Consider the following 20351-nt stretch of genomic DNA (forward strand, 5'->3'; position numbering starts at 1 on the left):
ATACATCAAAATTATAATTAATTTACAAACCTTCTGTAGTTTTTGAGAATTTAAATATTGTGACTAAATATTACCACAATTCTTGCTTTCATCCTTTTCAACTTTTTTAATCTGGATTTAGTTTGTATTTTGTTAGTTTGAGGATGTAATTTGACTTGCCAAATTCAAAAAAAAAAATTAAACAGATAGAATAGAAGGAAAAAAATACAAGAGGTTTAATTAAGAAAATTATTTATAATTAATTTATAAATTAAAGAAAAAAGAATATATATGTCTCATTAATCATTATTCATGTTGTTCACATATGAATAACATTGAATGGATGAAAATGCTTCAGATTTCTGGTTTTGAAGTCAAATTATTTTTCAAAAAATTCCCAGATTCAGTTTTTTGAATAAAAAATGGATACGCTCTTTTCTTAATATTACCTCTGATCTTAATTATAAGACCTCGTTTGTGATCTACAAACGAAGTCTTATAATGACTACAAACGAGATCTTATAATTAGGATCAGAGGTAGTATTATTATAGTATTCATGTATCCCATACTTCAGTATTGTGTTTGGAAAGAATTAAAACTGAAAGGACAATATAATCCCACTCAAATATAGCAATAGGATGAATTTCAATTTCTGTTGAGCAATATATTGGTAATTACATCACAAAATGTGACCTACGACTGATAATGATACTTGGCCACTCGCTCTCAAGAGATTTCTCTTGTTTGCCCGCGACGCTATCGTATTCTGCTTATGTAACCACTTGTACACCAGCAAGAGCATTCAACTGAAGGGTGCCCATTTGTTATTTCTGAGTTGCTCTTATGTCACATCACATTTTCTATCAACCTCGGGCTTAAATATTCCAAAGTTTCTATATTACATTTCATTCCCCATTGAATCTTCCCGCTGCCATTCTTGCATAATAAGGAAGACCTTAAAGAAATCAGTGAAATAAGTCCAAATTTCCATGGAAGTTTCAGCCTGAGTCCTTTACTTACTAGAACTGGATGAGTGAAGTTCTATATTCCCCCGTTTGAACGAAACAATGGAGTAAAACCTTAGTTAAGAATATTAACTTTAGTGGTTTCAACCAAAGTGCCAGACATTGACAGGTTTGTCTGTATAATGACAAAAGGTGATTGGAATTTACAACGTGATATTTCTTCTTTAAATGCACTCAAGATATGTTGCTTACAACCTCATGAACCAGTCGATTTTGTACAAGAAGCAGCGACTCAATGTAGAACAGTGAGCAGAGGATAAATACAGAGTGCAAGTCCAATCACTGATATCTAACTACAGCCACATGAATCAGCAGCTTTTGTACAAACCAGAAATGGTGTATCATGAATATGTACAGACTGAACTTCGGATAACCAATTTTTAGTTGCGGGTGCAGCCTCGCGAACAAGGCTCATTCATCTCCACAAGTCCTGGATTTCATAGAGGCAACACGTAAATTAGTAAGCTTATTACAAAGCTTGTTGGTCAAGCAAAAAGCATGTTTCTCTCAGATTTTATGCAGAGTGAAAAGCTTACCACAAGATCTGCATGATTTACATCCATCCCAGTTTCCATAAGCCTGAGATAAATTTTCCGTCTCATGTAACACATTGCTGCTTCGGCATCAAGCCATAAGTTTTTATACAGCATAGCCTGTGAGTGCAAGTGCTCCTCAGCATCAAGATTTTTGCCAAGATTTCTCCTTATAACCTGAAAAACTTCATTTTCTTTCTCAGGGCCTACATCACTGCTTGATCTTACAGAATATTGTCCTCTCTCAGCAATCACTTTAGAAACATTGCTTCGCAACCCATTATCATTCTGATTATGAAGCTTTGTTGGAATAGCAAAGGTCTCAACATTTGCTTCCTCAATTAAATTTCCCGAATGCTAACGAACACATGCACATATTCAACGAACACATTGGAATACAATTCACCCAAGATATAACTAATAAAATCAATGATAATTAACATCCTCATTTGTGAAATCATTATTGGAGAAGTACGATAACATAAATTTTACAACAGGATAAAATCATAGATATATGCAATCTGACATACCTTGGGAAGCTCTAATGACCTGCCACGGAGATCCAGGCCAGTTGACTGAACGGCTGAAATCATTAGGCCGCTGTAAATTGCACTAAACTCATTCAGGTTATTGATTATGTGCTGGATTGTATTGTGATCATGTTGTTTATGTGAATCTAATGTGTGAACACAAGATTGTAAAAGCAACTCAGAAAGAATAAGCATTCCATTAATCATTTTCTGAACATCAAGTTTTGGAGAATCAATCAAAGACTTGGATACACCTTGAAGTGTTTCAAAAAGCTTAGTAACAAGACCAGCTTCAGATGATGATGAACTTGAAGTTGGAGAATGATACTTGAGAGGGAGAAAACCTCTTAGTGACCCCATGGTCATATCATCTTTAGTTTCCTTTGAACAGCCTTCAACATTGCCAGCAGCAACTTTAGTTTCCTTAGAAACAGGCTGAGTCATGCAAGTAGAATTTAGTACAAAGCTACCTTTCGGATCACTGACAAGGTTAAATGCCTTCACACTTTCATTCAAGTTATTGGAATGCAGAAGCTCAACTCCCTTCAATCCTACAGGATGTGCATCTGCCATCACAGTCTTCGTTTGTTTGTTCTCTGCTGGCAAGAAGTGAACAGCTAAAGGCGCGCTGGATTTGGAAGATAAAAGATCATCTTCAGCCATTTTACCACCAAGACGACTGCTTCCTTCAGCATTTCCAGGAAAGAACTGAGGTGCCAAAGGATTCAGAGTATTAGATTTTTTGAGCTCCTTCTCAAAATCATGTGTTTGTACCGATCCTAAAATTTCTGAAGAAGATTGAGAAGTCATCTTTCCCTTCCAACAAGGAGAATCCAAATCAGAATCACTATCGCCTAAACTTTTGGAAGTTTGAATGGAAACACCACCACTGGATTCATCAGACTTCAACATGACCTGATTTGTGGTAATTGTTGAGTGACCTCTAGCATCAAAAGAGACAGATTTGAAAATCTTCTTAGGCTTCTCTGTATCACCATCATCAGTTCCTTTGCCTTCAGCATTAAATACGGTAAAGGAGTCCTTCGAACCAGATAAAATAGAACTAGAACAGTCCTTATCATCAACAGTTCCCCAACTACCTGTCAAGAGATCCATATTCTTTGATGAATCAGAAGGCAAAAGAATCGAGCAATGACTTGATGGTCCATGTATTTCTGCACGAAGACTTCCTGTCGAGTCAGAAGCAATGTTGCTTGTAGAAGATGAAATTTCTGAGAAGTATCGCCCATCTGGAATTCCACTTGAAATAGAGGCACTGCGTGTCACCCCAGATGGCTTGTGACAGCCTTGACAGTGAGAAACATTATTCACCTCTGCAGAAGAGGACATATCTGATGTTGAAAATATGAACGGATGATCATCACTATTTGATCTCAGAACAGAACTTGGTTTGGCACCACCTTGCATTTTGCCTGGAGATTTGGAAAAAATTTCTTTAACCAAAATTGAGTCATTGCCTTTACTGAAAATACCATCACAAGCTTCTTGACAGAGATTCAAACCACCAACAGCATGCATACTTGAACATAATCATTCCATGTTCTCTCATCGACTAATGTGTCATGCATGGTAGTCAAAATTTGTTCTAAAATTCAAAACTTAACATCAATTGCAAACTAGCCAAAATGCTAAATCATACACAAGCAGAGAGCAGAGGCCAATCATTGATAATAACGGACTTTTAATGCCCTTGGCAGCAGAAACAACTTAAGTGTCTCTCTCGATCTAGTGAATAACCGGTGACAATGGATGGAATGGGACATTGGAAACAGCGAAGACAGGGATCTAACGAAGAGCCTAAACCAAGCCTACCAGAAGTTATAGTTGTACATTTCTTCATTTCATTTGTAGCAGGTTACCACAACAAAAGACATCCATGACCCTAGTTGGCTTTCCAAATAGTTTCAAGAAGCTAAGCATAAAAGCAAGCGTGCGCCTTTATTTTGAAGTCAATGATGCCCATGAGAGAATAGGGTCAGACAGACCAAAAAAGTTTAGAAGGCACATGAAGAGAGAATCATTAACTTGTCTAGAGGCTGAACGCTCAAACGAATATTATATTCTTGAGTTCAGCTTTTACAGAGCTAATTCTAACTTACTTAAAAGAAAATTTCACAACTTGATAAATTTTGGAGAGAGAAGCATAATAAAAATAAATGAAAGAATCGAAAATAATTGTGACAATAAATATTTTTTTAAAAAAATAAAAAGCATAAATAATCTGCTGTACAAGAGTGATAGAAAATTGTCCAAAAATGTGTAAAGAGAAAAACATAGAGGCAAAAGTCCAAGGGAAATTTTTTCTTCTAATGGAAATGAAAATGACAACAAGAGGAGGGAAAGCAATAAAATTGAATCAAAATATAGTTCTGACAAAAATAATAACGGGAGAAACTTTGTAGGCCAGAACAATGACCTTTTCGACTGATGCTCCCATTAGGAGTTGAACCGTCATCATCCTTTCCAATGCCAAACAAGCTCTCATAAGAATCCTTTCCTTGATTCCCATGATTGATTTCGTACCCAGTACAAGTGCCAGAGCCTAAACCAGTAATGTTTGAACAGTACACGGGTAAGGGTAATGGAAGCTCCTTCGGCATATCAAGGTCCCACTCATTAAGATCAACAAAGTCATCATTTCCTTGAAAATCCATCGAAGGATGCGGCAAAAGGGACTCTTCGTCAGCTTGAGTCTGAGAAACAGGCTCAATAGGAAAAGCTGCAGAAACTGCCTCATGACCAAACCCAGAGTCACCCAGAGGGGAAGAAAATACCGGGTTACCCTTAGCAGCTAAGTTGAATTTAGGAAACGAATCAAGCAAAGAACCAAAGGGATCGGAGCTACCGTGATCGGGCGAATACAGAGCATGTTCCTGGCCGGAATGAACAGGGAATTTCAAAGTGGATTGTTGGGTGCTGCGGTTGAGCGTAAAGGGTTTGGCAGATGCAGACAAACGGGTCGAAGATGATAACGAAGCTCCTGTTTTGCTATGATTCATCGTTGATACCTTGGGCCTCAGAATTTGGAAGCGAGAACAATGCTCGGTGACCCAAAATGTAGAAACTTGAAGCAATGGAGGGAGACAATAACAAGGTGGAATAGGTACAAGATAAGCTATGCGGGAACAACGATGGGGCACGATGCCTGTTGGCTGTTGCTCTTCTTCGACCTTGACTTTGATGAACTCTAACTTGCTCGCTAAGTACTTCTTTTTAAATGTCAGTCTGGCTTTCCCAGGAAAGACGACGGGAGGAAGGGAAATGGAAAGATTTTGATTTAATTCGATAGGAACAAGCCTTTTTCTGTTGCGCGTGAGTTTTTTAAGGCCAGATATAATTATAGAAAAATCTTAATAAAAGATTACTATTACCTCAGGCACTTATGGTTTTTTTTTTTAAAATTAAACTACGATTGTAAAAGTGTCTTTATAATATATAAAATAAATGTACAAAAGAAATTATATCTCAACTTGTGTAAAAGTATTTTTTTTAAAGTACTTTATGAGGTTTTCGGAACATCCCTTTAATATAAAAAATATTAAGAACTAATTGATTAATTTGAGTCGATTAAAGAAATTAGTTATTCTTCTGATGCTATTTGAAAAATAGAGAGAATTTTTTGGAAAAATTAATTTTTTAGTCCTTTAACTTTTAACTCACTTATAACTCATTCCCTCAAATATGACTCAATATAACTCAATTCCTATATTTTTGACTTGATTAAAACCCAGTCTCTTATCTTTTTATTATTTATAATTTTGTCCTTTTCTATGAATAACTCATTGTTACTTCATCTTACATGGCACCATTGCCATCCACGTCGTCATCATCATATCAAAGCGCGTCCAAGCCTTAAAACAGAGTGTTGCGAGTTCGGCGTTTTTTTCACTCAATGACCATGCTTGCTTCTTGGTGCTAGGCATTGCTTCTCTATTCTTCTCTTGCAGCTTGATCACAAGCAGGGCTTACTGCTCTATTACTGGTCATACGCTCCATATGTTATTTTCTTCTTCTTTTTTTCCCTTTGAAAGATTTATGTATTCTCACGAGTGGTGACCCATTAAAATGGTGAACACCAATACTTCAATACAGAAACAAAAAGTTTGAAGAAACGCTAAAGAATGAAACAAATCAAGACAATCATCTGAATATGTTTCAGCAATTAATAATGTATTACCGAGTTTATCATCAAAGGGAGAATTTCAGTTAAATTTCAAGGTAGTAATTTAATAACAGTGAGGTCTCAAGACAATCTTCAGTTGCAAGATTGTGGAGGAGGAGTTGCAATATTTTGGCACCTAAGTATTTTTAACTTGGATTTTAGGATCTAATTGCAATTCTCCCAGTTAAAGAAAACCAGAAAACGGAGGAAGAGATCATCTGAAGCTGCAATGGTCAAGTCTACTACAAAAAAAGGCCTCAATTTTCATGATAGTTATTATGGAGACAAATTTTAAATTCCTCACGTACTCCCCTGATCTTATATACAAAGTTAAAATGGCATGGAGAACATATAACCAAGAAATTGAGTATATACGGTCGAAGTGATGAGCAAGAACACCTAGTACGTTGGTGAAGCTGATAGATGACGATGATTCAAACTAAGCTACCTTCTTAAGTTGTTCTTCTAGTTTTGTATTTGCTGCTCTTCGCAATTTTAACGATCTTTTAACTATCATATGAGTAGATAATGAACACAAACACGTGACACAAGTGAGGATATGGTGCCTATGGTCTAAGACAGAAACAAAGCAAGCCAAGCTCTGCAAAAAGAGAATAGAGAACTAAGAATGCTTAAGACTAAGAAGCAAGAAAGATTCAAGAAACGCCAAACTCGTAACGCTCTGTTTTGAGACTCGGAAGGTGCTCTGATGATGATGAGGACGGCCATGGTGCCATGTAAGATGACATTAGTAAATTTTTTTGCCATGTAAGACAATGTATCAATGAGTCAGCATGAGCCATTGATGGCAAAAGACAAAATTATAAATGATAAAAGGACGAGGGACTGAGTTTTAATCAAGTCAAAAGTATAGGGATTGAGTTACATCGAGTCAAAAGTATAGAGATTGAGTTGTATTGAGTCATACTTAAGAGACTGAGTTATAAATGAGTTAAAAGTTGAAGGATTAAAAGATTAATTTTCCTAAAGTTTTTCTTGGTCATATTTATATGTCACTTCATTAAATTTTTAGTATAAACGTATTATTTTGTCGTTCATTTATTATACTGTAAATAATTATTTTTTAAATATGTTAAATAGGAATAAAATTGAAAATTTGTTATATTTTAATAGATAGTTAATGTAATTTAAAGTTTTTCTTAGATTATGTGAAATATATTGAAAATGCCTTATAAATAAAACCAAAAAAATAAATTAGTTATTTATAATAAACGGTTGTTATGTTTTTTAAAATACTTTTACTAATCATTTATATTAACTAGAGTCTTGCATTTAGAATTAAAATTAAATGTTAAACGAGCTTGTATATTAAGTATTGAAAGTAATATTTGTTTTAGATGTTCGTGGATAATTCGATTTTGGTGGAGAAAATAGAAATTTTTTTGTGAACAGTATGGAGCTCAAAGGCCCAATTTTACTAAACCTTCTCCCACATCTATCTCAAGACCATAATTTACAAGGCAATAAGCAAAAGCATTACCTTCCTTATACACATACTGTATCCTAAAATTTACAAATCTCTGTTTTTATATAGAACCGTCAGTTTTTATTTAGAAGTTATATAGTTCATTTTATCATTTGTGGAATAATTTTCAGAACATTCATTACTTACTTTCTACCCCTTTTGGCCTTGACTTACTTAGACTCTTTGATAGTGTAATTAATGTATTAATTATATGTGCAGATAAGTAACTATTGAGCATGCATATAATTCATGGGTACTAATATGATATCGTCACGTCATTATTGAGGAAAGCGACAGAGCTGTGGAATTCCGACATTAGAAAACACTGGATTTCACAAAAGTTAGATTAGATTCATTTATTATTTATAAGCCTCAAATCATCAGACTTAATTTAAAATTCCCAAAAAATAAATAATAAAATTAATTTTTAATTTTTTATACAAAAAAATCGGCTATCAAGTGAAATATATTATTTACAAAAAATTATATTAAACCAGAATGATAATTCAATCAGAACCTTATAATCCAATGAAATCAAACCATCCCAATAAGTTTTTTCAGTTGTGAGTACGAAACATCATAAAAAAAAAAAAACTCTTCTGGTCCTTAATATAAGACTCATTTAACTAATTTAATTAGATTAAAAAAGTTAGGTAAGTTAGTTAATTATAAGAAATGTGATACGTTTTTCCTAAAATATTATAATCATCTTTCTTAATACTCCTCTTCCTCTTCTACTTGATTATGATTAAAGAAGTATCTATAGAGGTAATTTAAAAAAATTGATAAATATGAAAAATAAATCTTATATTTAGAATCAAAACCAACTTAATAATTAGATTTTATATTAAATACCGAAAGAGTACAACGCATAGATGAGTCATGGGGGAAAAAATGTCATGCGTTAGCCGTCACTCCAGTCTCCATTGGTTTCTGCGTTCATGTAACTTCCAAGTGCTGCCTTGGACATTCTTTAAATATTGGACCCGGGGATGCGATTAATTATAGTCACCAGGAAAACACTAGTTCAACTTAAAACACGTCATATTCATCAAATCCTATCGTTATTAGTAAGTTTCTCGGTTTCTAGGATACTACAAAATTATATACAGTGATTGATAATGATGTCCATATAACATGAGATAGAGTGATGGGAAACACAGATACCAGTAGATTGGGAAGTTTTAGATATTTTTTCTGGAAGTCGACATGGGTACCGTTCATTTTAATATGCCAGATATTATGACTTTTTGAAACTTATCCTTTTCTGCCCAAGATCATCATTTTACCCCTAAAAAGATTGTTCTGGTTCCGTTCCTTTAAAACCCAGGCTTCCGTCTCTGGACCTAGAAGGTGTCAATAATCGCTAGTCCAAATACTCACATCTATAAATATCTACTCATAATCTTTATAAATACATTTTAGCAGGAACTCCAATTAAAAATTATGCTAGAAACAATTTTGAACTCATTTATGTTTTTGAAGATACAGTTACCCTGAAGCCTTCAAAATTGTTCTAAACAAAAAAGATTAACAACCCTCGTTCTTGCTCGGATATTAGTGGCCAAAGTCGTACAATAATATAACAATAACCACTGTCATAACAATAATAATTAAAACAACTAAAGGGAATAACAAAAGGGTAAAAAACTAGAGGGAGGGAGTTAATTGAGGTTTCTACAAGTTCTATTGAAGAGTAAGAAGCTGTTTCTAGTTCTATGCAAGCTCCACTCTGCCGCCGGTCGAGAATGGACGAACATACTGGAAACTTGACACAGAGAAAGACAGCGTGGGAGGAGGACCGTCGTGATTCGAACTAATAATTGGAAGAAGGGGGTGGAATATAGGTATAGCGATGGCGAGGAAGGCGACGGAGAATGAGAAGACGAACCCGTCTGGGGAGCGGAGCGGAGAGGAAGACCTGCTCTGCCGCCGTCGACAGCAACGCCGTGTACTCCTCCAGCACCTCCGCCATCACCGACACCAGTATCATCTCTTCACACTTTCCACAATCAACCACTCCAACGTCAAATGCTCTGCCTAAACACTGCGTCGGCGTCAGCAGAATGAGGAGCCAGGCCGGACAAAGCGTCTTTTATATACAGAGAGAGAGAGAGAGAGAGAGAGAGAGCCAATTTTAAAATTCTCAAAAAGTTAAGTCAGTGATAATAAGATAAGCTTTCCCATATTTAAACTTAAAATAATTTAGCAGGATTGAGGAAATCTAAAAAAAAATAACTATTAGATTTTAAAATTTAAAATTAAGAATTATTATAAAAAATTTTGTTATTTATTTTTCAAATGTAATTATTTTTTATAAGTACAATAACTAATATTGATCTATAAATTTGAAATTTAATAATTATTTTTTATTATTTTTTATTAGTAGTATTAAATAGATTTTTTGTTTGTGATTATCCAATTTTAAAATTTGGAATTGAACTATTAAAAATAATGATATTTTATCTTATCTATGATAATCTCACGGATATCTATGCCTGTGAGGGGGTCATGGGTGGCCCAATCGTGTCACACTCTCCAAACTTGTCATCTCAAATTTGGCTTAAAACCCCTTTGTGATTGGGATGCTGCCTGTGGTTTTGTGCCACGTAGCCTGCTGCTTCATGATCGATGCGGCTATCTGCGTCCTCTGTTTTTTTTTCTGTCAGGATCATGGAGGATGGGCCCCTCTCAGTTAATATCCATTTCCATTGTATTAGTAAGAGTTTATTTATTTATTTATCCTAAAAATGCTTATTCTGATTTATAAATTATAAGTTTAGATGTATATACTGGCTCTGAAAAATTTTAAAAATCCAACTCATTTAAAATTTATAATAAAAAATATTTTCAATTTAGTAATTTTATTATATTTTTTAAACTTACAAATTTAATTATTTGTTATTATTTAATAAAAATTATATTCATTTTGGACATTCTACCGATTAAACTTATTTAATTATAACTCAAACAATTTTTATTTTATAAATTAATTTTAATAAAAATTAATCCAAATACAAATCACATTACTTAATCTCATTTTTCTAAAAGTTAAATTAAAAATAAATTATTTTTTTCTACCGCCAACTTAAAAAGACTCACGACAAATTTTTGAAATTCAATTCATCCGAAATTCATAGTAAAAAAATTATTTGAATTTAGTAATTTTGTTAATATGTTATTATTATGTTTTATGAACATTTGTTTCATGTTCATTATATTGGTGAGAATAAAATTAAAGAACAAACAGTTACATTGAAAACATAATGAATCAAATCATTATTTATATAATAAAAAATTGTTATATAAATAAAAAATCATTATTTATATAACAAAACCCATAATAGATTATATTATTTATAAACAATTAATCATATTTCTATTGGTCAAATCTCATTTTAGCTTGAAATAGTGAGTAATAATTATGATTTACTTAGAAAATAACGATGATAAGAATCATCATCATGTATCGACCATACACACTTTAAAAAGTAAATAATTTATTAAAATTATTATTTTAAAAATAATAAGTAGTGCAACTTGTATCATTTAGAATTGTTTATAAAAAATAAATAATTTATTAAAAATTATTATTTTAAAAATAATAAATAGTGCAACTTGTATCATTTAGAATTGTTTATAAACAGCTTTTAAAAATTTAGCCTACTAGTTGGGAAAAAAAAAACTAGCCTACTGGATTTGCATACATAACAAGAGCGCTACAATATCTAACCCGTCCCCTCCAGAACAGAACAATCTCAGAGAGGCAGAACGGAACTTGTTCAAGCAATGCGTCACCCTTGTTAGCTGCACAATCAATGGAGGCTTCTCTTAACTTCACCACATCGACTATCCTAAAGGCCACTGCGAGGCTTAACTTCTGGTGGTCGAATTTAATAAACATGGTAGCCAATTCAATAAACCAGGAATTTTGTTAGTGCAAGTGAGTTAACTTCCTACTGCGTCAATGAAAATATATATGAATCAGGTGTACAAGGAACTCACGGTTTCACACGCAGCAGGGACAGTTTAATTGTGCCTGAATGATCGGAGAGGATCGTCAGATTCAAAAAAATATGTACCCCCAGGGCCTTCAAAATGATTATCACAAGAAGAAGCACGGGAGCCACAGAGGAATATTTGGTTTAAGTAATAACGAAGCAATCCTTCTCCAGCCTTTCTGATGTTGTTTCCTACTTTGAATTAAACACAATCCTTTGATTGCCATTCAAGTCATTCCAATTCCATCTGCTTTATTCTCCCAGAAGATAGACTCGAGAGGCTATTGCTCTTATATATAATCCCTTCTTACATAGACAAACACACAAACGCAAGGAGTACTTCAACTCAAATTCACCAATTAAATAATTATCGCAGCTAGAAAATTTCATCACTCGACTTTTCAAAAATGCCTTCAGAACAAGTTAGACTGAGCCAATCCGCATCTGCCGAAGCAGAGAAGCACAGGCAACTGGACAGAGAAATCAGGGAGATGGTGTCCGCTATCACTCACCGGGTCACGGATCTCCAAAAATCATCCGGGTCAGGGTCAGCCCAGAATCTGGAGGACGAGGAAGATGACGGAGTGAGGATCATCACCCTGGCGGGGAACAACACCGGCGCCACCCTGCGAAGCGAACTGGGAGAAAAATCAGGTCAATTTCACGGGAGTGAAGAACAGGATGAATTGGATACTTACGTGAACAGCAATTTCCAGGCGATAAACAACTCAATGATGATGGGCGGTAGCTACGAGGCGAACGATCCTGGAGTGTGCTTGGATATCTCGGAATTCACAGGGCCACGATCAGGACACCGTGAGAAGCATGGGAAGAAGGCCAAGAAGGAGAAGAAGAAAGAGAAGGAAGCCGAAGCCTCGTCCTCCGCCTCCTCCACTGAGCAACACCATTCTGGTTGAGATAAATGCTGTGGTTGTGCAGTTCTGAAACTATACGTCCAATTCTTCCTTGAAAAACGCGGGTGGAGCTCGTTGATTTCCCGTTTGCCTCTTCATTGTGTGTTTGTTCCCTCCTCCTTTTTTCCGCACGTAATTGTTATTTTATTTCTGCGCTAATCATGGGTGAAGGAATCGGCTCTTAATTATCATTATAGGTTTGTTACATCATAATAATGGTGTGATGACTAAATAACATTACTTTATTTATTTTGCAGAAATTACAGTTATTCTTACTAATTATGGAAACAAGATTAATTATTCGATAATTTAATATTTTGAATTTTTTTGAAGTAAACTTTTATGTTATATTAAACAACTACAGTACTGTAATTAGGAACAAAATGTTTTCAGAAACATAATTTTATCATTGCCTGTATAGTGTGTTGTTGCTCTTGATTTGTTTCTTGAATATAAAATTTGTAATTCATTTCTGGGAAAGAATTTTCAAAAATTACTGCATCGAATCCTTAATAAGAGAGTTCTTTTAATTTTTATTTTGATTTTAAATATAAGATCTAAATTTATTTTGTCTCTCATATTTATCTATTTTTTTAAAATAGTCCTTATAATAATAGTAGTTCTAACCAATATACTTGATTAGTAAAGATATTTTAGAAAAAAATAATACATATTTATTACTAATAACTAACTTAACTAATTTTTTAATCTATTTAAATTAGTTAATTAGTTCTTATATTGAGGACCCAAGGCAGTATTAAAATAGTATATGTCAATTCAATTTAATATCTAAAAATCATATACTCTGTCAACCAAAAAAATAAAAATCATATACTCTTGAAAAAATACACACACGCACATATTACTATTACACGTTAGAGATGAATTAAATTACCCGGTCAAAAAAAAAAAAACAGAGATTGAACTAAATTAAAGTTATTAGAACAAAGTTTGAGAGACAAGTATACATTACATGACAAATAAATTATCCTAGATTCTCATCTTGACAAACAACATATCCTCGATTCTAACCTTAACAAATATGTAATCTTTTTCTTTAATTATTTTAACGAGTTAAACAGCAAAATATTACTTTTTAAAGTTGGTGCCTTGGTGGGTTAAAACAGCTAAGCTATCTGGTACTTTAATGACTGTATCCGAAGATTTTTGTTTTTTTCACCATACTACACTTCAAGGATATAAATAACCCATCTTTTCCTTAACCTGAAATTACCAACCGATTGTTAATGTAAAAACCAGTTAATTAATTTAAGTAGATTAAAAAATTAATTAAGTCAGTTATTTGAAATAAATAAGTGTTGTCTTTTCTAAAATATTTTTATTAATCAAGTGTATTAGCTACAACTATCGTAATTACAAAGATTACTTTGAGAACAAATGTATAAATATAAAAGAATATATTAAAATCTTATATTTAAGATCAAAATAAATAAAAACTCGTTATTATATTAAGAACATAGTGCTTTATTTGAGGACCATCCTATATTCTTAAAATTCTAAAGCTAGGTTAGTGTGGGGTCGTTCAACAGAGGGAATTAGCATAGGAGCTCTTCCAACTCAAAAGAAAGAAAGAAAGAAAGACTTGGCATTTAGCAGCGCAGATACAATAATTAATTACCTAACTTGGAAACAACTTATCATTTACTGAACAATCAGAATGAGGTTATACGAATAGATATTCCCCCCCCCCCCCCAAAAAAAAGGACGAAACAAATTCATTTAATCATTTTTCCCTTTTTTCCCCAGAGGAATTGCAAAGTTCAAAAATGAAACACCCTGTCAATCACTGGAGACTACGATGTGTTGCATTTGAGGTTCTTGTCCCATGATTTCTCCATCTTGTTGGCATGGCTTAGTCATATTCTCGTGATTTTGCTTTTCCGTGTTCTTACCCCAGAGCAGAATGTACAATCCCCCCATCACCAATATGGATCCCATCAAACTGCAACACCCGACTCAGGCAAAAATCAGTCACATACTTCATAATTGTTCGTTGTAAAAGGCTAAATACGTTTTAAGTCATAATGGTGAGCATATGAGTGGTTATTGTAAGCATTTACCTTCCAACATGAAGGGGCTCGTGCAAGATAGGAATGTCAATCATGGCTGCCATTATCTGAACAAGAGGGCTAAATGATGCAGTGAACACAGGACCCTTTTTCTTCACACACCATGACAGCCCCACAAAACACAAACCAGATCCTACCATCCCCTGCATATCGTACAGAGTTTCATTACTTTGGTCTTTATTACACTATGAAACCTCGATGACCAAAATATATCAGTTTTGTATTTAACACAGGAAAATAAGTACTCACAGAAAACACAACAGTGAGTATTTGCATGTTTCCCTTTAGAATCCATACGGACGAGTGCTGGGAAGTGGACAGGCTAAGAACAGCAGATTGGATGGCCCCAAAGAAGGTCATGATGGCTGTGCTAGAATATTGGCAGGGGTACTTCTTTCCTATTTTTGATTGCAAGAGAAACCAAGAGGACCAAAACAGTGTCCCCACAATCAGAGCTATCACACCAGTGGTCCATCTCTCTGTGTTCCTCGGAGCAGAATTCTGCTTCACTGCAGAAACCATATGACTTGCAGCTGCTGCCTCACTTTGAGAATAATTGAACAAGGGCTTTCCTTTGTACAGTGTCAATAACAATGCTCCTCCAATGCACACCACTGTGCCAAGTATCTTTGCTCTCCCTCTGTTGCATTTTATGTTCACAGTCTCTAACCTGAAGGGGAACAAGCTTCTGAATTAGTTGATTATATGCCTTGAATCTTAATGTTGCATCAACATAATACGTGAACTTATGTGAGTATACTGATGAGTGTATATATATGGAAGGGGAAAGGGGTGTGCCTTTTTGTTCATACCCAAATGGTAGTGCCATGATGAATGTGACCACCGGAACCATGTTAATAAAGGCACATGCGAAAGTAGCAGAGGTGTCTTGGATTCCCAGAAGGTAGAAGTACTGTGTGAGTGATGTCCTGCAAGAAATTATTGATCAAGTGTTACTCCACGAGAAGGTTAGTTTCTTAGCTACACAATAGATCATTTTATGGTAACATGAAGAAAAATGGATTCAGAAAAAAGGAATGCTGAAGTAACAGAAAGTGTATCTGACTAACCCAAATAATGCACTGAGGAAGAGGTAACATAAAATTCGAAAAGTGAGTTTTGGCCGGCCATTTCTGCAAACAAAAGCAAATGGTTATGAGATTTCTGATTTCTCTTCGGGAATTGAGTCCAGAAAACAAAGGAGGCCACAGAATTTGGGGCTACAAGAACGTACCTTTCCCAGAAGAAAGCAATTGGTGCTAAGAAAACGCAAGAAACAGACAAGCGGTATGTGATTATAACCAAAGGGTTCATGCCCTCTTGCAGGACTTTCTTGAGAAGAATATTGACGACAGCGAAAGCGAAATCAATAAACACCATTGCTACAAAAGGTTTCCATGCTTCAGAATTCATCTTCATGCTCAAGGGCCGAGTGCGAAGCTATAGGATGTTACAGAAGCCTTCGTCCTTTCCTTTATCTTTCTCTTTAGCAGAAAAAGTTATGAGATGCAATGGAGAGTGAGGTGAAGAAGCTTTTATATTGACAAAAGAAGGCAAGATTAAACACAGCGAATCACAGCAAACACAAAAAGAAACCAACTTTAACTATAATTATGCTCTTGCCTTTTGCTTTATTAAGACTAATGATCCTGCTCAACATGGACATAATTGGAGAACCTTTTCCCAGGATCGTAGAAAATACATTTAATAAGCTGGTTCAAAACCCGTGTACCTAATATCATTGGCCTTAATTAGGCCATGAGTTTTGCGTTGCAGGGCATTAACGCAGGATTAGGATTCTGTATTCTTAAACCATGTATGATTATAGGTGGCAAGAATATTATAGCTAAGAGTGTATAAAAAAACGGGACACTTTTCCTCTCTTAATTAACATGGCATCTAATACTTTCATGGTCATATCTCCAAATAGCACACCAGACACATTTTTCACATCTGATGCAAAACCCGGAACAAAATGTCAGATCTGGGTGCAGAAGAAGAAGAAGCTAGAAGAAGCAGGAAAACAGGAAATCAGCAGTGGAGACTTTTTCCTACTGTAGTGTACGAGATAAGGCCTGTAACTCTGGGGTTTATATAACCTGTGTGATTCTGATTCATCTCTAATGTCTAATGTCTTCCTTTAAGTCACCTGATGTGATTTTGTGTGGTGACTGATGTTGGTCGATAAATGGAAATTAGTACATTTCGAATGTAGGAAAGCTATAAATTGATAAATTCTTAGAATGAAATTATATTAATTTTCAATTGAAAATATAAAATTTTCCCAGGAATGTATATCTTCTGATAAGTAAAAGTTGTATCCTCAGAGATATTTTGGTGATCTCATTTCGTTATCAAGTTCAATATTAAAGATAGAATTTTGTGATTTAAATATATATCTCTAAGAAAACTAAGTTTCCAAATAAACTTGATTTTTCAAACATTAAGTGAATACACATCGTGTCCCTGAGGCTAGCTCCTAAGAGTGGGATATAAATAGAAATTAAGAGTTATTTTTTCTAATATAATATGAATTTTGGGGAGCGTACTTATTAGGAGGATTTTAACATTAATGCTCCTAATCCAACAAAACTTTAGGGACATTCTGACTTCCACCCAAAAAAAAAAAAATAAGTGAACCAATCCTTAATGAATTTTGTCCCTCCCGAATATATAATCCTTTGGCTCTACAATTTTTCCACGTGTAAAATCATTTTGATGTCTAAAGCAGCCATTACTATATACATGTATGGGACCAATTTTTACGAAGTATTTGAATAGAAATCAAATCATGGTTTTAAAAATAATTTTATAGTACATAAAATAAGAGTTAGAAAAATTGTATTTCAATTTACATAAAAATACTTTTTTAAAAGTGTTTTTAGATTTAATCTGGATTATCTTTGGGTGGGGATTATGATATTGAGAGTCCAAGCTGTTCGGGTTTCAGCTTTTCTGCAACATTATGCAGCATTCTTCACCTGATATGTTTCTCATTATTCTTTATGAATACCGAGATGTCTGTGGCATAACAAGGACCGTTCATTTTTATTAAAAGATCATTTAGCATATAATCGCTCAAAAATTTATATTCTGAAACACGTTGATATATACTGATGAAAAAGGGCTTGAAGCATACGAGAACCCTTCTCCGCTAACCATAGATTGTGCCTCTTGCCTTTTTAATCAATTTTTATAGTATGTCCTATGAGTAGCCACCACTATCTCAAAGTACGTGCCAAATATAATTGTGGGACTAGGGAATTTCTGGGCACACTGGGGTGTTTTGGCCACTCATGAAAACATGCTTGGACTCTGTATTTTTAATGGTATAAATTAAAACATCGATCTGGCAGAGATTTTCTGTTACTGTATCGGAGCTTTTCTATCTTTTTAGATTATGTCTGAAGTGGGACCTTTCTTTTGCAGAAGATACTCTCTGCAGCTAAAATATCCCGAACTCTCCCATTACCTTTGACTTTCGCAGCATCGTATGCTTTCCAATCTTGGACGTAAAAAGGATTGAGAATTCATAGTCTTATCAGAAGTGGGACCTTTCTTTTGCAGAGGAGACTTCTATATTTCATGAGAATATTATTCTAGATTTTACGAATACATTGATAAATCGTATATTGATGTATGGTAGAAACATATACATAATATATCCTTTCTTGCCAGAAAAGCAAAGTATATCATTACGATCACCGATCAAACAATCAGTAAGTAGCCAAAAGGATTTAAAGAACAAGACTTTATTCGTGTCATTACAAAGAAAACAAATTGATGAAATAATGACTTGGTACTGATGAATTTATAAAACAAACAAATCGATATATATATGATGGGGTTAAAAGAATAATTAGTGGATCAGGAGTTGTCTGATGACTCTTTAACGTTAATCAACCAAGCTCGGAAGTATAGAGCAGTGGATCCCAAGTGCCACCGGAGTTAAACCAACTGTTGTTATCACAGTGCACGAACTGTTGCTGCTCAGGTGACCAGAAGCACTCAGACGAAGTTTCACCAATCTGATTCACCTCTAAGCTCACCACATTCGTTTGACCATTCTTATCACTGTTGGATAACCCATGATCTGAACATGTCAGGTCAAAGGTTGACTCCGGCTCAGCCACCCCAGAAAAAGGCCACGATCCCGTGCTTCCGCGAACAGCATCGTCAAGTAAGCCACTTTCAGAGCCCTGATTCGTCTCCTGTGACTGCCATGGCAGTCCATATGCTGCATCGTTTGACCAGCCCAAGCTCATGCTCCTCATGGTCGTCGTTCCAGGATCTACAGTATCCGAAACGATTACTCTCTTAGCTTTGGGGGGATTTGAGGGTATTGATATTTCTGTGTTGTTTGGATGGTTACGTGTAGTTGAGCTCGAAGTCGCATTATACCCAATAATAGACGTAGGATTCGATGATGTCTTTGTCCCATCATCAAACAATTTGGCTCTGAGAGCACCAACAAGTCCATCTGAATCTGCACCAGCCTCAGGCACATCCTCGAACGAGAAGGGCTCCATGTTCTCCGGCGCGTAGCTAAAACCGCCGCAGCCAGAGGCTGCAGATTGATCCGGCAGTTCAAAGTTGGTGCGAGCATTTGCACCACGCAAGGCACGAGCCGCGGAGTCATAGGCTCGAGCTGCATCTTCTGCAGTGTCGAAAGTTCCGAGCCAGAGCCTGACCTTCTGAAGTGAGTCTTTGATCTCGGCCACCCATCTTCCGGACGGCCTCTGACGAACGCCAACGAACCTGTGGTGGCCCCGTGACGATGACTTCTTCGCCCTACCCTTCGTTTCGTTACTTGGTGTTTTCATTTCTGCTTAGTATTAACATCACGATGTTCTGTAACACTTGGAGGTGACGACTTATTAATAGGGCTGAGATGAAACGAAGGCATTTGAGAGCTGTAAAAGGGACAAAGGAAATGGCGACAAAGGTAAAATGGATTTATATGAGTGTTGTTTATGGGGACGTCGCCATTATTGCAGGCCGTTTAGTTGGTATCGACGTACACGAACGTAAATTCTCTTACAGGTCTGTCTGCTCATGACCGTGTCATAAGATCGATTTAAGTCGTAAATATTTAATTAATTAGGTTAGAAACTCTAATTTGGTGAAAACGTAACACATGAACACGGGAATTGATAAGTGAAAACAGAAAAGAATAAGATGATGAAACTTGGGCAGATCTCACTTCAAATTAAATAAGTATTTGGGAAAGAACTATTAATAAAGCAGAAAAATTAAATTGCTTAAACATTTTAGAATACAACGTGCTTATAATTACCCTCGACTGAGTAAATCTAATTGGCCCCATTTAATACAATATTCTTTACCATGTTAAAAGCTTGATGGATTAAGCCGCGGTACCTCAAATAGTGGAGATAACACCAAATAAAGTAGACTAAATGATAACATGATCAAAGAAAATACTACCTCCGGTCCTTAATATAAGACCCTATTTGAATTTTATTTTGGTCCTAAATATAAGACCCCAATCCACTTTGTCTCTCGTATTTATATATTTTTTTCAAAGTAACCCTTCTAATAATTATAGTTCTAGCTAATATAGTTGATTAGTAGGGATATTTTAGGAAAGA

At 35.0% G+C, this 20351-nt stretch overlaps 4 protein-coding genes across 4 annotated transcripts; 1 reads left to right on the plus strand and 3 right to left on the minus strand.

The window, feature by feature from the left end:
- Positions 1-619: 619 nt before the first annotated feature.
- LOC114722900 (uncharacterized) lies at positions 620-5088 on the minus strand. Its single transcript, XM_028909022.1, has 5 exons — positions 4506-5088; positions 2539-3501; positions 2069-2460; positions 1542-1895; positions 620-1435 (listed from the first exon to the last, which is right to left on the minus strand). The coding sequence occupies exons 1-5, from the start codon at positions 5086-5088 to the stop codon at positions 1421-1423; spliced, it is 2307 nt and encodes a 768-aa protein (XP_028764855.1). The 3' UTR covers positions 620-1420.
- A 6583-nt stretch (positions 5089-11671) lies between these two features.
- Positions 11672-12904, plus strand: LOC114722992 (uncharacterized). The gene has a single exon (XM_028909141.1). It carries the CDS (start codon positions 12146-12148, stop codon positions 12653-12655), a length of 510 nt encoding a protein of 169 aa, XP_028764974.1. The 5' UTR covers positions 11672-12145; the 3' UTR covers positions 12656-12904.
- Positions 12905-14729: 1825 nt separating this feature from the next.
- LOC114722800 (WAT1-related protein At3g30340-like) lies at positions 14730-16161 on the minus strand. Its single transcript, XM_028908900.1, has 5 exons — positions 15977-16161; positions 15813-15875; positions 15555-15671; positions 14992-15412; positions 14730-14885 (listed from the first exon to the last, which is right to left on the minus strand). The coding sequence occupies exons 1-5, from the start codon at positions 16159-16161 to the stop codon at positions 14730-14732; spliced, it is 942 nt and encodes a 313-aa protein (XP_028764733.1).
- A 2480-nt stretch (positions 16162-18641) lies between these two features.
- On the minus strand, positions 18642-19565 carry LOC114722901 (ethylene-responsive transcription factor 1-like). Its single transcript, XM_028909024.1, has one exon. The coding sequence runs from the start codon at positions 19563-19565 to the stop codon at positions 18642-18644; it is 924 nt and encodes a 307-aa protein (XP_028764857.1).
- Positions 19566-20351: the final 786 nt, after the last annotated feature.

The sequence above is a fragment of the Neltuma alba genome, unplaced genomic scaffold (assembly GCF_004799145.2).
Source record: "Neltuma alba isolate B1F8T4 unplaced genomic scaffold, ASM479914v2 tig00012116_pilon, whole genome shotgun sequence".
Taxonomy (NCBI): domain Eukaryota; kingdom Viridiplantae; phylum Streptophyta; class Magnoliopsida; order Fabales; family Fabaceae; genus Neltuma; species Neltuma alba.

Coding starts and splice junctions, on each gene's coding strand:
- LOC114722800 (XM_028908900.1), bottom strand. CDS start 16,161: ATGAAGATGAATTCTGAAGCATGGAAACCTTTTGTAGCAATGGTGTTT. Junction 15,876..15,976: donor ATTGCTTTCTTCTGGGAAAG/GTACGTTCTTGT, acceptor TTTTGTTTGCAG/AAATGGCCGGCCAAAACTCA. Junction 15,672..15,812: donor TTCCTCAGTGCATTATTTGG/GTTAGTCAGATA, acceptor AATTTCTTGCAG/GACATCACTCACACAGTACT.
- LOC114722901 (XM_028909024.1), bottom strand. CDS start 19,565: ATGAAAACACCAAGTAACGAAACGAAGGGTAGGGCGAAGAAGTCATCG.
- LOC114722992 (XM_028909141.1), top strand. CDS start 12,146: ATGCCTTCAGAACAAGTTAGACTGAGCCAATCCGCATCTGCCGAAGCA.
- LOC114722900 (XM_028909022.1), bottom strand. CDS start 5,088: ATGAATCATAGCAAAACAGGAGCTTCGTTATCATCTTCGACCCGTTTG. Junction 3,502..4,505: donor TGGGAGCATCAGTCGAAAAG/GTCATTGTTCTG, acceptor CCAAATCTCCAG/GCAAAATGCAAGGTGGTGCC. Junction 1,896..2,068: donor GGTCATTAGAGCTTCCCAAG/GTATGTCAGATT, acceptor TGTGTTCGTTAG/CATTCGGGAAATTTAATTGA.